The sequence below is a fragment of the Biomphalaria glabrata genome, chromosome 1 (assembly GCF_947242115.1).
Source record: "Biomphalaria glabrata chromosome 1, xgBioGlab47.1, whole genome shotgun sequence".
NCBI lineage: Eukaryota > Metazoa > Mollusca > Gastropoda > Planorbidae > Biomphalaria > Biomphalaria glabrata.
In genome coordinates this window covers 50316558-50338984 of record NC_074711.1, presented here as the reverse complement: position 1 = coordinate 50338984, position 22427 = coordinate 50316558, and the positions used below count along the sequence as shown (strand labels likewise).

Sequence of the window (22427 nt, the reverse complement as noted above, 5' to 3'; positions counted from 1 at the left end):
AGAGCAGTACTATATCTACTAAAAGTACACTACCAAAAAAACCTGGTCACAAACATAGTCCTATAACACAGTCAACTCATGATAGTAGCAGAAATTTCCAAGAAGTAAAACCTATTTTGACGTAAACAAATATATTGTTTGTATAACAATAAAATGAACATGAATATGAGAAAATAACATAATGAATGCAATGCATCCAAGGAATACTGAGACATGACAAACCCCAAAATAGAGCACAATCATTTTTCCAATTTTCTTCACCAGCCAGTTAGCACTGTGTCAGGCCTGCTGGTCATATTTTGGACATCCATGCTATACATTAACTTTTATATGTTGAAGTAAATTTAATTAAGTCTAGAAAGAGAACTGACAAAATTGATTGAATTGCAAGCCATAGAGTTTTAAGATTTATCTTGTAATAAAGTAAAGGAAAGGAATTCAGCTTGCAACTGAATACGTTCAAACTGTAAGCGTGAACTAGATACACATTTATATTAGCCTATGTCAGCCTTTAATTGATGGATTATAGGGACTAACTATTGAGAACACTGTTATTTACAGTTAAAATAATTCAATGTAATTATTTGTAAATAGAAATAGATTCAAGATATATTTTGTGTATACTCTTACATGAAAGCAAACAATTTTAGAAGTCTATAGTTTTTGTTTCATTTTTCTATCCATTTTCTTTTTTCAGATGGACCTTTTCCGTCTTGGTTCTTAGAGGGATTGAACAACTGTGATTTTACTATTATACATATTTGTACAAAACTAGAAAATAAAGTTAGTTTATCTTTTTGTTTAGACAGCTTATTACTGCAACTTTTTTACTTTAGTTTCTTTGGATCAGTTTTAGGCATATTGTCATCATTTCTAGGTTTTTGTCTAATTCAATTAGTATTTCAGTATTTATTAAATGTTAAAACTAATCTTGTTTCTATAATAGTCTTTCTGTCACTCAAGATGTACAAAAATATTTCACATATATATTCTTCTGACTCCAATAATAAGCTTAGTGTCAGACCTGTCTTGTTCACTTCTGAATCTAATCTACCTTTACCTCTGTATTATACATGTGGTGAACTGTTTTCTGTTGTTGAGGATGCCAGTAAAAAAATAACATTCCCAACTTCAAGTCTTATTTTGTTTCTCAACAGATTGAAGAATGTAAACAGGAGCTATCCAAAAATTTAAAGAAACTCATACTAATTAAGTTCAACGATCACCATACAAAAGCCTTTACAGAGCTTAAGGAAAAGTTTACTGTATCTCATATCATAGATGATGTGGCATTAGAGAATTTTATTGACCAGCTTGTTGCAACCAAGGACAAAAGTGCAGATGGACTTAAGTCTGAAAATACAGAAAAATTTGACATCCCTTTGAGTTCTTTAAAGGTAATAATTAGAACTAGTTAAATTATTTTTTTTTAAACAGATGCATTTCTCTGAATACATATTAGAAAAACTTTTTTTAAAGTTTCTAAGCGTTTGTTTTGAAAAAGAAATACAGTATTCCATCAAATCTAAGATGCACCATTTTTTTTCGAAGGGCTCCAAATTCAGATGCACATCACATTCATGACTTGAAACCAAAAACTGTATTGATGCTCCACATCTGCTTACTTGAACACAATGTTTTCTATTCACAACTAATCCATTTCTTCACTATCGAGAGTGCAGATCAAATGTGTCAGAATTTTAAAAAAAAAAAAATGTTTACAATAATTTTTACACAGTCTTCAAGTAGCAAAAGTGTCAATAAGTGTGACCTTTGTTTTTGCCACGAATATCCTTTGTGGCTTGAATTTCGCAGTGTTAATGCTGATAACATGGTTATCTTGTTGGTTTGGTAGATATATTCACTTGTGATGATAAGTGGATGACAAAAGAATGTTCTATCCCTGCTCCCTTGGTCCTTGAAGTTGTGTCATTGTTTTACTTTGTTATCTTTGCAACATGGCATTTAGTAGCTGTGATTTATACTTGTGTCTTAAAATGTTCAAAAATAGGATGTTGCTTTGACATGGGTGCACCTTCTATTTGGATATGATACATTTTTTAATTTATTTTTTTTTCATTGCAGTATGTAGAGCTCAAAGATTCTGACAAATTTGTTCAGTATCCTGATTTCTTTGATCGTCCTAATGACTTTCAACCTTTTATCAAAGAGTGTTTTCTTACCTCTGAAAAGGTCTTAGAAAGTAAGTATATTCACCCAAATTTTAACTAAATAGAAGTTTGACATTTTTTGAAGTTTTATACTATTTAGACTGAAGTCTATATTTCTCAGCGTTGAAAGATTAAGTTGTAATTTCGTTTTTTTTTTTGGAGGGGGGGGGGGGCAAGTTGTATAGCTTTTGTAGTCCTCATCACTAGGTTAAGTGAATCACTAAGCAAGGTATATAGTCTTTGATTCTCTAGAGAAGGAATATAGTCTCAACTTCTCATGATCAGATGCCTCGTATCATCTCATAGTGTAAGTGTATAGGTGTATATCATCTTCTAGAGCAAGTCTGCTGTCTTTCTGTCTACCAGTTGTTCACTGGATTTCCAACATCTAATCTGTAGTTTCAGATTCTTTGAGAGCCAAGCCTTAGCTGTTAAGCCAAGTGTATTATCTTAACTTCTCTAGACTAGGCTTTGGCTGCTAAAGGAAAGAATATAGCCTATACTTCAAGGTATTCAAAGTATGTTTGAACTTGTTTTACTCATTTCATGAATTTAAATATTTCTATCATTTATTTTGAAAAACAGAATCTAATATGGAAAATAGAATCACCAAACTAAATGCACTAACAAAGGAAAATGAAAATTTTGTTTATGAAATACAGTTTTTTATGTTTAAGGTAACTTATTTTACTTATTTTATACTTACTTTATATGCCTAAATTTAACTAATTCAGATAAATAGAAATCAGCTTCTTTTTATCTACATCCTGTGACTCATAAAAAACTATCCCTAATTTTTATCAATATTTTAGGTTGATAGCTATTATAGACCTACTCATTTATTAATATTAAAATAAAATTAAAACTAATGAGAACTCCTTTAGGATAGCAAAACAAAAACAATTACACTGTACTCAGTTTTATTTGAAATAGTTTCATTTTATTATTTAGTCTATCCACCTCAATAAGGACAGGGATAGGACTCATATAACATTTCAACTTTATGTACACTTCACAGCAGAAATAAAAGTGAAATGAAAAATTGTCAAGTTCAATCATAAAAATTTATTTTCATTTTTAGTGTCCCCCAAAAAGAGAATGAGTCCCTATTAGTTCATCAAAATTAGATCTCAAAAACTAGAAAAGATATTGAGAATCCTATTTCATGACATTTTGTGACTTGCAAAGTTCTGGTGTAACTGTTACTTTGTATCTTCTGAAAGTACAAACTATTTTGTTTTTAAAATGAAGTGTGAAAGTATTTTTTCATAAAAATACATCATTGGTAAAACTATTTACTATATAGCAGAAGGGAGGCAATTATTTTGTATATTTTCATGACATTTATGCTAGTGGTTTGTTTTATACAATCTACTAACAATTTACTGAATTTAATTGTTTTAAAAAAAGAATAATGCATTTTGCATGTAAATAATTTGTACATTTTATTAAAGCAAGATTTAATAAGCAGTATTTAGTGTAATTTATTACCAGTGTAAACTCCCCTTTGAACACTTGACACATGAAGGGATATCTTCCAGAGGCCATGAAAGATTAGGCATTCACCTAACCCTTGTCTGTAGGTCAAACAACAATTAGATGTATGTATAAGTTGTATTTGATGTATTTCTACAGTATTTTGATAATCCTAGATGCTTGGGTATCTTGTACTGTGTATTACTGGTGCCAGTTTGATTGCTAAGACATACACCATTATGAGACAATATGAAAATAACAAACAGCATCAATGCTCAGTAACTAAGTTCACTCGAGATGAAAATAGAATAACGAACTTTAATACATAATGGGCCACAGTCGAGTCAGCCATCAAAATGATGTTATCCCTTCAAGAGCCTTGCAGTAACTGTCTTAAAAAGTCTACAATCATAATCTGTCACCCAATGCCTATGTCGTCACTATGTAGCGTTCAAAATCAGTCTACTACAGTGCATTCCTAAACTAAACTAAGTGTCTAACAATACCAAGCATATCATGATTTTATTTTTATTGTTCGAAATTAATTATCACAAGAGAAGCCAAATATATCTGTTTGTTTTCAAACTTCTTAATTAGTGTATTTTAGCTAAATGCTTGCCTATTTTGTATACATTAACACCATAGTACAGCGTTTCCAAAATGTGGTTGCCTACCAGGGTATGAGAAGAGTTTTAAAGGTGAACACATTGTAATTCATTAACTATACCGATTTGTTAACAACCCATTTGCTATGTTCATCCAATAAATTAAAATAAAATATCAATACTTTTTAAATCACTTTTTTAAATTATTGTTTTATTATTTATTTTTTCTAACTCAAAACCAGTGTTATTTTACATTTTAAGAATAAATTCTTCAAAGATCAGGAAATGGTATAATAAATATATGCTTTTTTTTTATAATGACATTATAAGATGGTGATCTAATTTTAGCAACAATTGCTCTATTATTGTTTAATATTTTAAAAATAAAGTATCGAATACTGAATTTGTTTTAAACAAAGAAAATTTATTAAGTCTCTTAATATTTATAAAAGATTCATAATAAATTTATTATTAACTAGCATTAGACAGCAGCTTCGACAATTGTTATGTTCCTAGTATTGTTTATTATAGCCGAAACATCCCCTCCTATTTGTTTTTTGCACTTCCAATAAAACAAATCGCATTTTAACGATCCCCTAACATACTTTTTTGCCTATCAATTCATGCACGCAAACTTAAGGCCCATGAATTCTAGTATCACTTCCCCCCCCTCCCAAAAAAATAAAATCTAGTCCTACATACAATCTCTGACTGTTTACTTTGGCTTCTCAATTCTCATATTTATGATGCTTTCTAGCCAGAACCCCCCCACTTCCTTTTTTTTTTTTCTTTGGCACCCTGTGCATCACGACGCTCTCCCACATAAACTTTTGACCATTGAATTTTCATTTAAGCTTTTCTCCTGCCGTGGAAGTTGGAAAAGGACAACACTATTCGCACTATGCACATGACTGTATCTAGGCTTTACATTGGGCCTTTATCTAGAGACGTATCTTATACGCACATAAACTTATATTTTCCCATTATTTTAGTTTGTGGAGATAAAATAGCCCACCTCCACAAACAGTTGTGAGGATTACTGAGCATTATGAAAATTATAAAAGGGGTATGCTTATGTCAAAAGTTTGGGAAACACTGCCTTATTATGTAGACTTTTGTCTTATAATTAATACTTTATTTTAAACTTCAGCTCCTACCAACATTGTTTAGAGAACAGGAAGCTTATGTTCTTGGCCATATATCAGTGTGTCCCCAGCCTCTACTACAGAGTAAATCTATCATCTTGGTGGAACTGATTTTACTTACTGCTTCATCCCAGGATAAGGAAAGATTGAGTCCTAATATTTTTGTAGGTAGCTTGATAAATTAAGCCCATTTTTTTTGTATGTAGCATGATAAATTTAAACCCGTGATTTTGTATGTTGTAGCAAAGAATTAATTCAAAATGTTTTCACTTGCAGAAGGAAAGATTAAGTAGCAAAATTAAATCTTAATGTTTTTGTATGTAGCAAGAAAGATAAAATCAAAATGTTTTTACTTGCAGAAGGAAAGTTTGGATTTTAATGTTTTTGTATGTAAAAGGAAAAATTGAATCTAAATATTTGTGAATGTTTGTTTGTATGTTTTTATGATATGCTTCAATTATGTGTGAAGGGCTACATGGCTCCAGTTTACATGTGCAAGCCAAACTGATGATAGACTTGAGTTAGGCCATTATAAAAAAACTATTTTAAGTCATGTTTTTATGCATTTTCTGCACTAGTCTCTCTTTTTTATATTCAAGATCTGCATTATATTTATATAGGCTCAAGATCTTCACTTGGCATGTTGCACTGACTTAAGTTCAAGTTCTATTTTTACTTTGAAAAGATCATTGACAAATTTGTATTTTCTTTCTTCAATTGTACTGCTGAGTTTGATCATCCAATCATTCTTCTATCTTTAAATCAATTTGTTCAATAAGTGTTTTTTTTCTCAGATCAATCTTGAAAACATCATTTACCAAGCATTGAGAAACCTTCATAAAAATGAACAAAATGATCACGTGGCAGAGACAATCGCGGTCATTGAACAGCTGAAATATTTCTATTTTATCATCATCTGTGAATGGTTGTACAGTTGTAGTGAAGATAAAATGAAATTATTTGCCTTTCATATGAGCCGAACTGTTGCGTAAGTATTTGTATTATTGCATTTATCCTTTTTGTTTCTACCATATGATAGAATCAACCAAAACATTAAACAATTTTATATCTTTATTTAAAAAAGTGATATTCAGTTTGAATTGATAATTACCTTTGATTTTATAATGGATCCCTAGTTGATGATGGCCTAGTGGTGGATTAACTACCGTAACTGTGTATATTGACCAAGAACTTAAAAGAAGAAAATTCAAATATGTAGTATATCTTTTAATGTTTAACCAGTTATAGTTGGGTTTTATTTTAGGCTGAGAATATAAGAACAGCTGGACTTTCATGTGTTCTGGGTTTTATTTTAGGCCTGAGAAAATAAGAAGAAGAGCTGGACTTTATGTGTTCTGGAGCATTCACCTTCTGCTCAAAGATTTCTTGTAGAATGTGTCTCTTTGATCCTTTGCTATTTTTATTGCCACTTTTTTTTTAAAGGTTTTACAAGTCCATTGGGTGGATCAGTGCAATGATCATCTGTTCCCATAGAGAAGAAAAACTTAAGTTTCACTTATGATCTTTTGATTTAATTTTAGCAAAATCACTGTTGTTGTTTGTTTTTTTTAATTGATAGTTGCTTTTTATTATTGTTTTTTTTAGATAATACAGATTTTGAAGATAATTGTTTAATAATAGTTTATGATGGTTTCACCTGCCAAGTAACCCACTATGGCAAGCTGTAAGAAGAATTTCCAGTCACAACAAGAGTCAAAGTATTCTATTCTAGTATTGGATTGGGTCACAAAAAGAAGCCTACTCTAACATAGGGAAAAGAATCCAATGGACTCTCACACAAAATCTGGAAGATCTGAAATTCGCTGATGACATAGCCCTATTATCACACAGACTACAGGATATGCAAGAAAAGGTCACAGCTTTAAGCGAAGTAGGAAAAAGAGTAGCCCTCAAAATAAACCACCAAAAAACAAAAGTACTTAAAGTAAACAATAAACAAATTGGAGACATAGTACTGGATTCTCAGACAATAGACCAAGTACAAAATTTTATATACCTTGGGAGTGTAGTCAGTATATCAGGTGGAACAGATGAAGACATTAAACGCCGTATAAATCTAGCGCGTCAGACATTTACACAGCTAAAACCAACCTGGAAATCTCCTCACATCTCAAACAAGACTAAACTAAGAATCTTTAACTCAATGTCAAGGCTGTCCTACTGTATGGTTCTGAAACATGGAGAACAACTGAAGCCACAACAAAAAAAGTACAAACCTTCATCAACAGATGCCTGAGAAATATCCTAAAAATACACTGGTACAACAAAGTAGAAAACACCAAACTGTGGGAGATGACTGGACAGAAAAATATAGAAGTGCAGATCTTGGAGTGGAAGTGGAGATGGATTGGTCACACCCTTAGAAAAGATACCATCAACAGAGCTAGGCAGGCCTTAGAGTGGAACCCCCAGGGAACAAGACGCAGAGGAAGACCATAAAGAACATGCGACGCAGAAGAAGCCAAAAGGACCGGGAAGAGCTGGGAAACCATAAAAAAACTAGCAAGAGACCGTGGAGAGTGGTGTGTTTTTGTCAAGGCCCTATGTTCCATGAGGAACCCAAAGGAATGATGATGATGATGATGAATAGTTTTTTTTTAAACTTCCTTTAATTATGATAATGATATCAATAATAAACCACAGAATGAATATGATTTTAGCAGATAGTTGGTTTTTTTTAAAACTAAAGAGGTAAATACAAAATGTCACATTCTATTCTTTCAAGTTAGGAAAGTAAGAATAGGTACATTCAATTGTCACTTTGGAATCTATGCATGTTTCTTAAGGTTTAGCTAATGCTTACAAAAATATAGCTTTATTTACATTTGTGTTTCTATTCCCCCAATTGCTCTTTTCTTATTTTAGGAGCCGCTCAGTGTTTCCTGTTGCAAACAGTCTAATAGATTCAAGTTTTACAGACTTAAGAACCTTCATTAGTGAATTTAAACAAGAAAAAAAGTGTGTAACCTTGAAAAAAAGAACACGAAAAATGTTAGATTCAGAAATAAGTCCACAAGATCTGGCCAAAGTTTTGAGGAGAAGTTTTACGACTGAAATGTTTTTAGTCTACTGTTTAGTGAAGAAAGTAACTGTTGCTTACATTTGTTTTAATCAAGAAATATGATAGTAGAAAAAAAAAAGAAATACACTATTACAATGTTGTTTAGGATTTAATGACATTTTGAGCAAATCATAAAAATCTGTTGTAATTAAATAAAATATTTTAATTTTTTTTAGATATTTAATTCCCAAGACCAAAAGGCTGTAGAGTTTTTTAAAAACTCATTTGATTTACAAGATACAGAGAGACCAGCTTTGTCTGTTTCTTTATTTGTACATAGCATCACATTGTTTTTATGTTTTGAAATAAGTAAGTTATCATTTGTGTATCCTATTTGTTTTTATTTGATTTTTATTTGTTGGAGAATTGATTATTGTCATGTTCACCTTAATATTAAAATATATGCTCTAACAGTCAAATCTAGAGTAATCTTCTGTAATTATAGTAATATGCTCAATATTTTGTGTGTATATATATATATATAAATATATCTTCACCTCTACAGAGAATGTTGAGTCTAAAGATGGAGTTGTGAATCTTTGCACTAGTTGTATGGAGATTGTTTTAAAGTATATGTCTAGCAAGGTAACACTTTACACTATTATACAAAATACTTACTGAACTATTGTTTATTATTAACTTGGCTAAAATATGCTCATAATTTACTGACTAAAGGCTTTGAAGCATTTCTGCTTTTATTTTTTTTAATGAATGCAAACAAAGTCGTAGATTATGAGAACTTTAATCCTGTTCAACAAATAATATGTCAATAATATCCTCCTTAACAGTACTCCATTTGTCTGTCCTCATCTTTCAACATGCGTTTGCACCATTCCATATTCAGACTACGCTGTGCACCTAACAATGAACATTAGAACCTGGCCTATCAAAAATTTAATTCAATAACCCTTTTCTTAACATCACTTCAACAGATGACTGACCTTCAACAGATGCTTGTATTTCACCAAAACCCAATTATAAGAAGATCAGTTTTAAATAAATTGCCAGACTACGCAAAAATAATGCCAATGATATATACAGAATTAAAGAATCTGTTAGTCCCTGTTCTTGAATTGGATAGTAGTCAAATGAAGGTAAGTGTCAATTTGTGTAATCTGTATGTCATTAAAAGTATTTGTGTACTTTAATGTGTCGGCTATTTGTGTAATAGAATTTTTTAATGGACATCATATCCTATTTGACAAATATTATTTACTTACATAAACTTAAATCTTCCCACACCATTCAGTGCATTGGGTGGCAAGTTGTTGCCTCAAAGATCTGTCACAGGCAATTTCTGAAGCCTCTTAATATGCCTAAATATCTAAGAGTTACCCTAGAAATAAAACTGGCAATGCACCAGGACATTAAACAAAAGGCCTCAGAGAAATTAGCATTACTCAGAAAGCTGGCCAGCATAAAGTGGGACGCCAAAGCTGAAATGCTATGTGCACTGTACCTAAGAGCCGTCAGATAACAAATTGAGGACAGCTATAAGTATATGCTAGTAAGATGGTTCTTGAATCACTTAATTCAGTGCAAGCTCAGGCCCTAAGGTTTATTTGTGGCACCTTTAAGACAAGCTTGACAAGCACTGCAGAAATATTTGGTAGCATGACCCCTTTACGCTTAAGGAGGGAGAGGGAGGACAGCATTCGAACGCTATAAAAGACTACCCACATCTATTCTAGTCAATCAGTGAAGACAAATCGCATGAAAATATGATTCTTACATATTGCTGTCAATTTGTCTTTAGAAGCTGGGCTCTCCACTGATAAGGTACCTATAAGGTGGATTAATACTTGCCCTCTGTGGAGGACATTGCCTACCCCACAGATAAACTTGACGCTTATAGGGATGGAGGGAGCCACCAAGAGGCACTTAACACCAGCCATTCTAAAAACAAATGGCATCAGTTACCTTAAGTTCTTACCCATCACATGTCATTTTCTGCTACACCAATGGGTCAGTGATGTAAGGGACCCTTATAGATCTGGGTATGGTATATTTTGCCCAGTTCCATTCGAACTATGACTTCTGATGCGGAGAGAGCGTCAAAACAGTGTCGCATATCTTGTATGAATGTCCCCATCTCCAGGAGCTAAAGGGGGATGTGTCTGGACAGTCACTCGACTTCTAGGGGGGGGGGGGGGCTGTGAGGCATTATGCCGTACACCCCAGTTTCTTGCCAAGCACTACGGGAGAACTAGTCCTTCCTGCTCTGTTCCCAAAGTTTTTTTGTTTTTATTACAAGATTGGCAACCTTGTGAAAACCTTTTTTCACTAGATTTAAAGAAGGAAAAGCAATTAGAAATCTTTCCATAATATCTAATAAGTATCTGGTATAATCTTTTTGAATTCCAGAATAGCATATATAATTTTTTTAAATTTTAGTTTAGGCTCTTCATTAGTATTTATTCCGAGCAGTTCTTCTTGTAATGTTACATCCATCTGTTCTATATTATCATCATCTAATTTGATTATACATTGAGGTATTACCATAGGACATCCTATTTTCCTTAGGAGTTTGAAAATGCCACTTCTGCTGACCATGTCAAAGGCTTTAATCACATCAACAAAAATGATATAAATGGGTTTGTCTCTGTCAGGGTTATGTTACAGCCTTAGCTCGTTTGCCCGGGCCCCTGACATTCAACAGGCACCTTGGTGCTCACAATAAATAAGTGACTCACTGTTAACAATGTAATTGTTTAATAATATGAATATAAGTTATGATGACAAACTGGTGGAGTAATGACATTGAATTTCAAACATTCTAATATTGTGGATATATTAATTAAACAATAATGTCTCTAGTCACCAGTGTAGACTTCCAATCCCATACTAACTCCCCTAAACAGGGGAATCCAGAAGAATCTCAACAAACGTTACACCAGCATAACAAAACCACTCCATAAACTTACAAGCAAGGCAACAAACAAGTGCGTTCAAAAATTGTACACTTAATAAACATTGGTGCTATATTACCATAACCTACGCACCGACAGTCTCTCTCTCTGAATTTCTCCTGCAGTAGTCTTAGAGGATATCATGTCTAGAGTTGATCTGCCACTCCTGAATCCACATTGACTCTAAAAGCTATCACTTGCAGTCTGGATAGTTCCACTCTAGCAAAGATTTTATCAACTAAGCTGAGAAGAGAGAAGCCGATCTCCTTATATATTGTGACAATATTTAAAACACATTTAATAAATAACAATCTAACAAAAGAATCAAATCCACTGGAGCTCAAAGTAGGCACACTCAAAACAATTGAAAGCCATCCGAAAACAGCCATCCATATATACATCGACAGATCAGCCTTCAAAGCCACCATCAATGCTTGTCTTGGTGTCTTCCTGGTCTTTCCCAAAAATAAACACTTTGAAATAAGCGCACCCTGTGGCGACTACTGCTCAAACTTCCAAGCCGAAATTGAGGCAATTACCATAGCTTTGCAGACAGTTGAAAACAAATTATATGAAGGGATACAACCACCATCAGATATTGTTGTCTTTACAGACTCCCAAGCCACTCTTCAAGCACTTAACAGCAGCACCTCAAAAGGCCCAAGAGAGTTGACAACACTAATAGTGATAATACACCAGATGATGACAAAATTAAACATCAACATCACATTACAGTGGATCCCTGGACACATTGGCGTCATGGGAAATGAAAGGGCAGATAAGCTTTCAAAGGCAGGATCATCTATGGAACAACCAGATAGACCTGTTAAATACCTCACCCTGAGGTCAATGTTAATCAACAACCACAAAAGAAACAGGAAACACAGGTAGAGCCATGTACAAAGAAATGAACATGCCTAACAAACAGGACAGTATTAACTTCCTCCCCGGCAAAGAGCAATCTACTATCTTCCAACTAAGGACAGGACACACACCTCTGTTAAATTACCATGTCAATAAAATAAATCCCACATAACTCCCCCTTTGTAGACACTGCACCCATCTTTATGAAACCGTAAACCATATCCTTTTTGAATGCCCCTTCCTACTCCACCTTAGGCAGACCCTACTACCACTCCAGACCAACATAACCAACACCCTGTACGGCAGTGCTGAACAACTGAAGAAAACAGCACACTAATTTTTCCTTGGCACAGTCTGCAAAAGAGCTGACAGCTCAGCAGCAAAAAGCTGGCTAGAAAAAGAATAAGACGAAGACTATATTTGCAACAGGCTTGTCTTGTGGGACATGACCTGCTTTCCAGCAGCGGCAGAGGAGATTATGAGTTCAGGGAGCAGGAGTGTTTGGTTAACCTTAACTACTTTTATTGGAATGCCATCACTTCCTGGAGATTTTTTATTTTTCATGCAATTTATTGTTTTTTTAAGATCAAGAGGGCTCGGTAGCTCATCTATGCATTTCAATATTAGAAGATCAGGTAGAGAAGCCAGGGCGACATCATCTACTGTATTCTGTGTGGCATAGACTTCGAGGTAGTTTTCTGTCCATCCTTCCAGCTGCTTGGTTTTATCCGTAATTTTTTCTCCAGATTTTGATGGAAGGGGGGCAGGCTTAGACAATGTTTGAGCAAGGGCCACTTTTATGCCATCAAACAGAGACTTTCTTGAATTCTGTTGCAGGTATACTTCAAAGTTTTTAGCACACTAGCCAATTGTTTTGCCTCTTTATTATCAGTTTTGAAGGCCTGTAAAGATTTTGGGCTAGGGTTTGCCTTATGAGTGAGGTATGCATATCTCTTTTTCTCAATGCAAGATTCCATCTGTTTTAGATTCACCTCAAACCAGTCTATATTTTTGTGTTTTTGAGGACCAAAGGCAGTAAGTGTTGAGCTGTAGATTGCATATCTTAATTTCTGATAAAGATGTCTTCTTCGTCATTTATCAAGGGGATTGAGCTCTCCAAATAGTACAGACTTCTCTGGGTTGCAGGGTTAACATTTATTCGCTTAGTCCTTGGTCGACTGAAAGTATAAGCCTTCTTGAGAAGTAGTTTGATCTTACTTAACACTAGAAAATGGTCTGAGTTGCCATCCGCGCTATGGTATGAGCGGGTGTGGATGACACTTTTCAGATTCATTCTTTAAGAGATGCATAGAGGTCAAGCTGGTGCCACCTTTTTGAGCATGGGTGCTGCTAAGAGACTTTGTGGAGTTCCTTGCCAGAGATTATGTGTTTGTTATACACAGCGCATGAGAGCTGAATAACTCAAGTAGCATTTGGCCATTGTCATTGATTTTGCCAACACCATGAGGTCCCAAGCATTTTGGTCATGCATAGTTTTTTAAAATCTCCATTAATATAGAGGTGCTCGGACATAAAGGTGTTTCTAATTATGTCCTCAAAAAATTGGAAGAATCTGTCTTTGTCCTCTTCCGGTGCAGCAAGGGTTGCTGAGTAGACACAAATAATATTTACTTTGCCTTGTGGGGATGCAAGTTTTATTTTTAATTTAATTTTTATAAGAAATGCTGAGCGTATGAAGTTCTTTGTTTGCCAAATTTAGATTATTTCTTTGTAACTGCAAATTAATTATGTAAAATGTTTGAAACAAAAATCTGGTTCTTTACTATTTTGTTTTGAAATTGAATCTTAAGTATCCAAGAACTCTGAAATAGTGTTAAACAGGGGAAAAAATTCTCACTTAAGCCTTTTGATAGCTACTATACTTTAGTCAGAAATTGATAAAAATTATCGGCAAAGATCAGTTATTCTGAACTTTACCTTTGAGTGTTGAAAGTATTTTCTCAGGGTTTGACTGTCTCAAATGATTCTCCAACTTACATGGTCTCATACTCTCATTACATAAAACTTTCTTGCATAAAAGGCACTTAGGTAATTGATTTATTTTTTTGACTGGGAAGGAATGAAGCCACATTAAAAAAAATTAACATTGTACTACTGTTTACATTTTTTTTTACATTTGGCAATGCTTAATATTAGTTTCTTGTAGGCACAATTAACCTATTTCAATAAGATGTTAATAATTACAACTAAAAAATATCATTTGAAAAATAAGGTTAAAATTAAAGAATTAACTAAGGTGCAAATCGTATGTATTAGTTAATTCCATTAATGGGACATGAAATCTACTATCATAGACCCCCTCATTTACTTTTTCACTTTTGTAGACCCCTTCAAAGTCATAGACCCATGAGAGTCTATATAGCCCACTTAGGGAATCACATGACATGACCACAAATTTTAAGTTGCTCGGCTAGTTCTTTGTAGAATCGTTTGACATCGAGATCTTACTTTGATAATTAGCTTTATTATCACTGTCTTAAAGGACATAACTCTAAAAAGCATTCTGTTTGTGTGGATACATATGAACTACCATTTTCAACAAGCTTTAAACATCAATACCACCTAACACTAAAAGCCTATCTTTTTGTTAATTGTTTTTTTGTTTTGTGTAGCTGATGAAGACCTTGTTGATCCAACATGCTGTACTCCAGCAAGATGACCCAAATGTAGGTATTGGTCTGGCCTAGACATTTTACACCTGATATTTTATATTTATACAAACTTTTGGAGATTTATTCAACAGAATTTGTAAAATACTGCGATGGCTCTCATTTGTCTATATAGTCAAGATACCCTAGCATTTATTTGAACTACTATTGAGAAGTGTTCTGTGTGCTTCTTTCCCTTTTTTTTTACATTTTGTTTGTTTTTAATCTTAAAATTGTTTTCTTCTTCTTCTTCATCGTTCTCATTGTTATGTTGGAGTGTTCATATGACTAGACCAATACATGAGATGAACTGCGCAGTGGTTTCCAAATCAGGGAGCTCTCCATATAGTTTTCTTTCTATTGGGGTGATTTGGGGCCAATGTCTTATACGGGCCTCTTGGTTTTGGAGGACGTGGTCGGCATTTTCTGGTGATACTCCACATGGGCAGATTTCACTGGTTCCAATTTTGAGCTTCCGGAACATGTGTTGTTGCATTCTGTTGTGTCCGGTCCTGAGTCGAAAGATTAGACGTTGGTCTTGTCGGGATAGCTTATAGTAAGCATCATCTTTCTTGTGATTTGGATGGGAGCTCGTCCATTTCTCATTTATTTTATCTACAATTAATTTCTTCATTTCTTCTGGATAGAGTGCAGAGTTTACTTGTGAGTTTGTTCTCCCACTCTTGGCGAGTATGTCAGCCTTCTCATTTCCTGCTAGTTGTATGTGAGCTGGTATCCATTGAATAACAGTTTTTTTGCTGTTGTGGTTGAGCTTTGTAAGTGCTGTTCTGAGGTTTTTAATATAAGGGGAATCAGAGTTTTTCAAGCTTTGGAGGGTTGTTTTTGCGTCTGTTAGAAAGACAATCTGACTGTGAGGGGAACTTCGATGATTTGCTAGCATGGTAGCAGCTAGTGCTAGTGCTTCCCTTTCTGCTCTGTGACTGTCAGAGAGCTCTCCAGTTGCAAAGGATTTTTCTAGTTTTCCTCCATCTGGCCAAAATTGTTTGACTCATGGTTAAAAATTCTTTTACTTGAAATATTTCTTGCTTCTCAACCAATAGTAGGATTTTCATTTTGGTGCTATTTGTTTATTCTACTTCACCAGTTCATTTGTGTAATATTTTATGTAACTCTAAATAACTATTTAGTCTAGATTTATTCATACCTTACAAACTTTTTATGACTCTTAAAGCTATGTCAAGTGAATCAAATTTTATAATTGGTGAAATACAGACAGGTATTTTAACATATCATAATTAAAACCTTACCAGCAATTTGAATCAACCAATTGGCACTGTGGAGAGGCAAGACTTAATGGGCACCAAGTTCTGTTGCATGTACATAAACCTTCTAAAACTGATCACATAGAGCGAAATAAAAGTGAGTTTCACTTCCATCAAGATGTCTTTTACAATGAACTGGAGAAATTACAGAAGTTGAAGCATGAGAATATTATTCAACTCTTGGCATTTCGTCATCACTGCATTCCTTCATTTTATATTGTTGAAGATTATAAAGTGACAAACTTACAGGTGATTTTCTTTTCTTAATTGTATCAGTTATTATTTATTGTATCATGTATCTATAATACATGTTGATCTAGTTCTTCTATTTTATGATAATTACAGACATATGTTACTCATCAATAAAATAAAATAGTACCTCAGATGCTAAAGACTTCTTGCCTAGATCTACATGATAAAAGAAAGACTAAACGTGTAGAGTTAGAGTTAGGTTTATATAAGCTGGAGGAAACAGAAAGTAGATCTACAAGTTTTTTAGCTATTGAAAAAAGAACGTGCAAATTTTGTATTATGTCATCTTTTTTAAAAAATAATATTGGGTCGAAATTTCAAATAATGAATCCTATATGGTAACTTTGACTGATGTGGTTTCGATCATTAAAATATCTTACTTGTCCAAAACCAAAATTAAGTGATAACAGTTTAATTTTTTTTTTATTTTTGTCCACGGCAAGAGGGAGAATTAGTGATGAGTGAAACAATCAGGACCCATATAAGAGATGGTGATATTATTTAAATTGATGTTATATTTATTAACCTTGTAAAATATCATAGAAAAACTTTCATTTGTTATGCTTCTTTTTATTTGTTAAACATGCTTTATTCAAGCATTTTGATTTCATTTGTTTACTGTGTCTGATAGGAAACATTAAGAAACATTAGAAAAATTAATGGAAGCCTTTACAGACCAGATATTCTTCATAGTTTTGTTGTTGGTGCCCTGATGGCAGTACAACATTGCCATGAGCTGGGTTTTGTTCATAGAAATCTTACAGCAGGAAGTTTGTTTATTGTCGAAGAGAGAAAGGTTAAACTGTGTGGTTTTCACCTTTGTCTTGAGGTCAAGGATGGCAATATAAGACCTGATGGTAATTTCAATCTGTGTATTTATTAATTACATCTTAGAACAAGAAATTAAATTAATTATTAGAGTTCATTTATGTATATACACTCAATATTTAGATATTTGTGTGAATCATTTTAAAGGTATCATTGTTTGTAGTGCACACAGTCAGCATATAATAATGTAACGATTCTCACTATCCAGGATCTCTGCAAACTGCACCAAACAACACCACCAACTTAAAGAACTTGACAACTCACGGCTCCAAATTACATAATAGTTTAATGTCCGATAAATTACAGCCAATGCTGGCAACACGAAACACAGACTGTACAAATATTTCTATGTGAACAACTGTACCGATCTATCAAGCGACGTATTAACTCTTGCACTGGTCTCTCCGTCTCGTTCCAGACTTGCACTGAGCCGTTGTACTGAACTCGTCTTGACTGTGACACCTGCGCTCTTTATATAGGGTCCCTGCAGGCCTTCTAGAACCGGATGGAATATCGCTCTAGCCTTCTAGTTGATCTTATCTTATATAATACAGACGTTACTTCAAAAAAGAAGATGATTACGTCCTACGCGTCATGCATTTAGTCATGCATATTAACCAATGACTTAAATTCTGCCAAGTCACTGGTTTTCCTGGCTAGCTCAGGCAACCCATTCCATGCTCTAATAGCACTAGGGAAGAAGGAGTATTTGTACAAATTTGTCCTAGCATATGGGACGAGGAATGTGCCTTTATCTTTGTGTCTTTCAGAGTATTTTATTAAATTTTGTTTTTGTATTTGAAGATTATGGTTCAGTGTTTTATGTATAATTGCTACTTTACTTTTGAGTCTTCTGTCCTGAAGGCTTTCTAAATTTAGTGATTTTACTAAAGGTGTTACTCTAGTCAAATGTGAATATTCGTTTGTTATGAATCTCACTGCTCTATTTTGTGTCTGTTCCAGTTTCTTAATGTTTTCTTGAGTTGAGGGGTCCCAAAGGGAGGATGCATATTGTATTATTGGCCTAACCAAGGTTAAATAACATTTTAGTTTTATGTTCTTATTTGAGCATTCATGATCACATGACTACATCCCTCGTGCCGCTCCTGAGATCTGTTCACAACACCGATCCTTCCCGAACTGTCTTGGCTGACTGTCGTAATTCGTCACGGTTGACTGTTCGTCTAGTTCTGGCCTGGGGCGATTTGCGTCTGCTGTCTACACACATACCACTACCCCCATCTGTGTTTACCACCAGGTTTATTACAATAATAATAACTATTTCACTCCATTTTATTTGATTCCAAAAAATTAGAGAAGAAATTAACTTTCTGTAGTGTGTTAGAGATTAAATAAACTGTCACAGAAGAAATAAACTATCTATAGTGTGTTACAGAAGAAATAAACTGTCTATAGTGTGTTTCAAATGAAATAAACTGTCTATAGTGTGTTATAGAAGAAATAAAATGTCTGTATGTTACAGAAGAAATAAACTGTCTATAATGTGCCTATGTTGTTGTTCCAGACAAAATGGAAAAACATCGTTCACTTAGATGGACAGCTCCTGAATCTTTACACAATTTTGAGTACAGCAAAGCCTCTGACATGTGGATGGTGGGACATTTACTAAATGAAATTTTTACTCATGGAATGTTTCCTTATGAAGATTTTTTGACAAGTGATGAAGAAGTGACTAGTTATGTAAGAAGAATTTAATTTTGAACATGTTTTAGTAGAATTTTGATCTATTTCATAAATGGTCTCAAAGATCATCAATTTATTTCTAGCATTCATTTATCCCATGCCTATCTTAAATCCTTTCACGTAATGTACGTTCTTATGATTTTAAACTTTGTTCTCATCTGTTTTTATTAATTGATAGATTATGTACATGCTCTTCTTACAATTTGTAGATTTGTCATCAATGTCATGCTTTTATTAGTATAAGATAATTTGATCCAAATATCATTACTTGAATAAGTTTATCTCTCTTTCTGTGACTAGATACAAGAGGATGGCTCTATACCAATGGAGGCATGTATTCCTGAAAAGTTATTTAAATATATAATAGAACCTTGTAACTCTAAGCTGCCGCATGAGAGACCAACTGTGGCTAATGTTATTGAGAAACTGAAACGTGGTGAGTTTTAATGTGTTATCTTAATTCACTGTTCCTAATAAAATGGCTTACTTAATAGTGTCAGTTTTTGCTGGGATAGTACTGTGGTAACATTGCTTACCTTGAGTTGCATCTCTTCAGAGTATGCTTGAATTGTGATTTTTTTTTTACTTGTATGCTTGACTAGTAATGCTTTTACCTGTATCTTTGACTTTTGGTATTTACCTATATGTTTGAATCTTGATGTTTTTACCTGTATATTTGACTTGGTTGTTGCCTGCATATTTGACCATTGTTTTTTGTTTTTTTCAACCTATATTTGTTTAGTGAAATAGTAGCGTTTGGAATCCAAATTTACATGAATAAATGTCCATTAAAGCTAGACTGGTTTGTTTTGTACAAAGCTTATATGAACTTACTCTCTCTGTCTGGTAAAAAGTTTGTACACATTATTTCTCCCACACCTAATCTCAGATCAAGATGAAATTTCGCGCAATTATTTCTTTTGTCTTTTTTTTTTTTAAGGTATTTTTTTTTTTTTGTTACATTTGAAAAAGTGTTTGTAGATATTTGTAAGTTGTTTGCAAGGGAGGAAAAAAATGGTAGATTGGAGAGACAGTAGGTTCCCCTCTAGCCAGTGCAAGGTGGTCTGGGGGAGTGGTGTGGCTGCAGCAGTGTACAGAATGGAGCCCTGGAGCAAGCATTTTTCCATTTCTCTGAGCTTCAGAAATTTACCCTCCTGGTGTCTAGAACGAAACTTTTTTTCTTATAGTAATAAAGTGTTAATGTTTCCTATCAGACATAGTAATAAAGTGTTGTATTAAAAAGGGCTGAAACAGGCATCACTAGTGAGGGCAAAATGGCACATGAGTGGATCTTTATTTAACTTTAGGGGGTACCCTGTATGCCAAAAGTATGCCATAGATATTAAAACCTCAAAATATGTAGCAGAGGTCCGGGCAAATTAATTGTTGAATACTAAATGCTTATATTTTCAGTGGACCCAGAGACTTTACAATGGGAACTTTCTAACTCTGAATCTCAAACAAAAACAAAAATTGAAAAGGTAAATTGTATTTGTAGATTTAGAATTCTAAAGATACATGGATTGTTTAAATGAGACTGGGTATGAATGTTTATTTCATAAGCTTTTTAGCGGCCCCCGTAAGGGGAAAAAGACACTATTAGGTTTGTGCAAAATGTCTGTCTGTCACACTCAGATCTCGAAAACTAGAAGAGATATGAAAAATATTATTTCATCATTAAATGCAGCTTAAAAAGTTTAGGTGCAACAGCTACTTTTTGTTTTCTAAAAGCAAACCGTTTAATTTATAAAATTAATTATGCAAGCAATTTTTTCATAAAATTACACCAATTCTAAAACAATAACGTAAATGTAAGGGAGGCATTGTTACAATATGCTAACAAAGATGGACAATTTTTGTGTATTTTCAGTATCACTAAATCAAATATGTTTATAAAATGTACAAGAAATGTTTACAACAAATATAAATAATAGTTAAAGGTGTTTTTTCTGGTCAACTAGCTGCTAAAATTAATAGAAAACATTTCTGTTTGTTTATAAAGGCTAATAATGCACTTTGTATGTAAATGTCACGCACATTTTTTAAAATGGACTTTTTATGCAGCGACTTTCGTGCAGTAGCGTAACGTCGCAACATGCCATGGTGCTAAACCAATTCCTTAAACTTTTTTTTAAAAATCAGATTTTATTTATTGTTTGTTTAGTGCCCCTCATCCGAATAAAAGAAGCTTATTTTTGTGCGTTTTGTCTGTTGGTCGGTCTGTCCGTCACAATTAGATTAACAAATAACACTAAAGGAAGGCTATTGTAAATCTGATTTAACCTTTAATTTTTCATTCAGGAATATTGCAATAGTTTTAAGTATCTATAATAGATACACATCATCTTTTATACATTGTTCCGGTTTTTTAATGTAAATAGCATATAAATGCTAAATAAAAATATCTATACCGATTTATATTTCAATAACTATAAAGTTGTTCCGGATATTGTTTTATAAAAAATAAATCATGTCAAATGATTGTTTAAAATCGCATAATTGACTAATATTACACTTATATTCTTTGACACTATGTCACTATAGTTTATTTATCAATATCAATTGTTCCGAATTTTAAATTTAAAACAAATTTATATCAAATAATTTATTTATTTTTTTCAAAAATATCGACAATAGGTTATTCAGGATTTTAAAATAAGAAAGTAATTTACTAGAAACGATTATTGAAAATCACTTTTTAATTTATTTTACAGTTAATTTTTCTTGCCGAAACATAATAAAAGTTGTTTAATCGGTAAAGAATGTTCCGGATTTTGTTTCGAAATGTTTAAAATCCCTCTTCTAATAAATAAAGAAATTAATTTCTCTTTTACAAAAATTGGTTGTTCCGGATTTTTTATGAAAAATATTTTAACTCTATTTATGTAAAATCGCACTTCTCTCTTACACTACATTTAACTTTCTAGCTAAAATGTTAGAAAATCTTATCGTTAATATTATGTTCCGATTTTTAAGGAAAACAACTTCCTAACACCAAAGTATGGTTTGAAAATCTCTCCATAAGGCTATGGTACATCCAATTTTCATAACAGACCATCCCACAAATTTAATTAACAGTATCTCACTATAAATACATAAACATCCGGAACAATCTATTATAGAAACTTAAAACTAATGCAATGTTTCGGAAGGGAAATTACATTTTAATCAGATTTTCAATAACTTTTAGTCTTTTTTTTTCTCACTATTAACATGACGGACAGACAGACTGACAGACAAAATAAAAAAAGCGTCTTTAATACCTTTATATATATGTTATATACATATTTAGTCGAACTAACCATGAAATGAAATGCTAAAAGAACTCACTCGGTGCACCAATGTCTATGATCCCTCGAGAAGCTGCTCGTAAAGATGACATTTTTTAGTCTAACTAGGACGTGTGACGTAATGGATTTTTTTTCCTTTGACGTCATAT

The 22427-nt window shown here is 33.2% G+C and overlaps 1 protein-coding gene across 8 annotated transcripts in view; it reads left to right on the top strand.

Moving 5' to 3' along the window:
- Positions 1-22427, top strand: part of LOC106060163 (uncharacterized) — a 35822-nt gene that overhangs the window by 3528 nt on the left and 9867 nt on the right. For all 8 annotated transcript variants that reach the window (XM_056041651.1, XM_056041644.1, XM_056041626.1 and 5 more), the window contains exons 3-18: positions 698-783; positions 1158-1397; positions 2086-2203; positions 2757-2848; positions 5403-5561; positions 6192-6385; positions 8284-8503; positions 8656-8788; positions 8985-9064; positions 9412-9573; positions 14886-14939; positions 16193-16453; positions 17088-17313; positions 18810-18985; positions 19289-19424; positions 20402-20469. In XM_056041651.1, the coding sequence (XP_055897626.1) occupies positions 698-783; positions 1158-1397; positions 2086-2203; positions 2757-2848; positions 5403-5561; positions 6192-6385; positions 8284-8503; positions 8656-8788; positions 8985-9064; positions 9412-9573; positions 14886-14939; positions 16193-16453; positions 17088-17313; positions 18810-18985; positions 19289-19424; positions 20402-20469 (2405 nt within the window). The remainder of the gene's footprint in view (positions 1-697; positions 784-1157; positions 1398-2085; positions 2204-2756; positions 2849-5402; positions 5562-6191; positions 6386-8283; positions 8504-8655; positions 8789-8984; positions 9065-9411; positions 9574-14885; positions 14940-16192; positions 16454-17087; positions 17314-18809; positions 18986-19288; positions 19425-20401; positions 20470-22427) is intronic.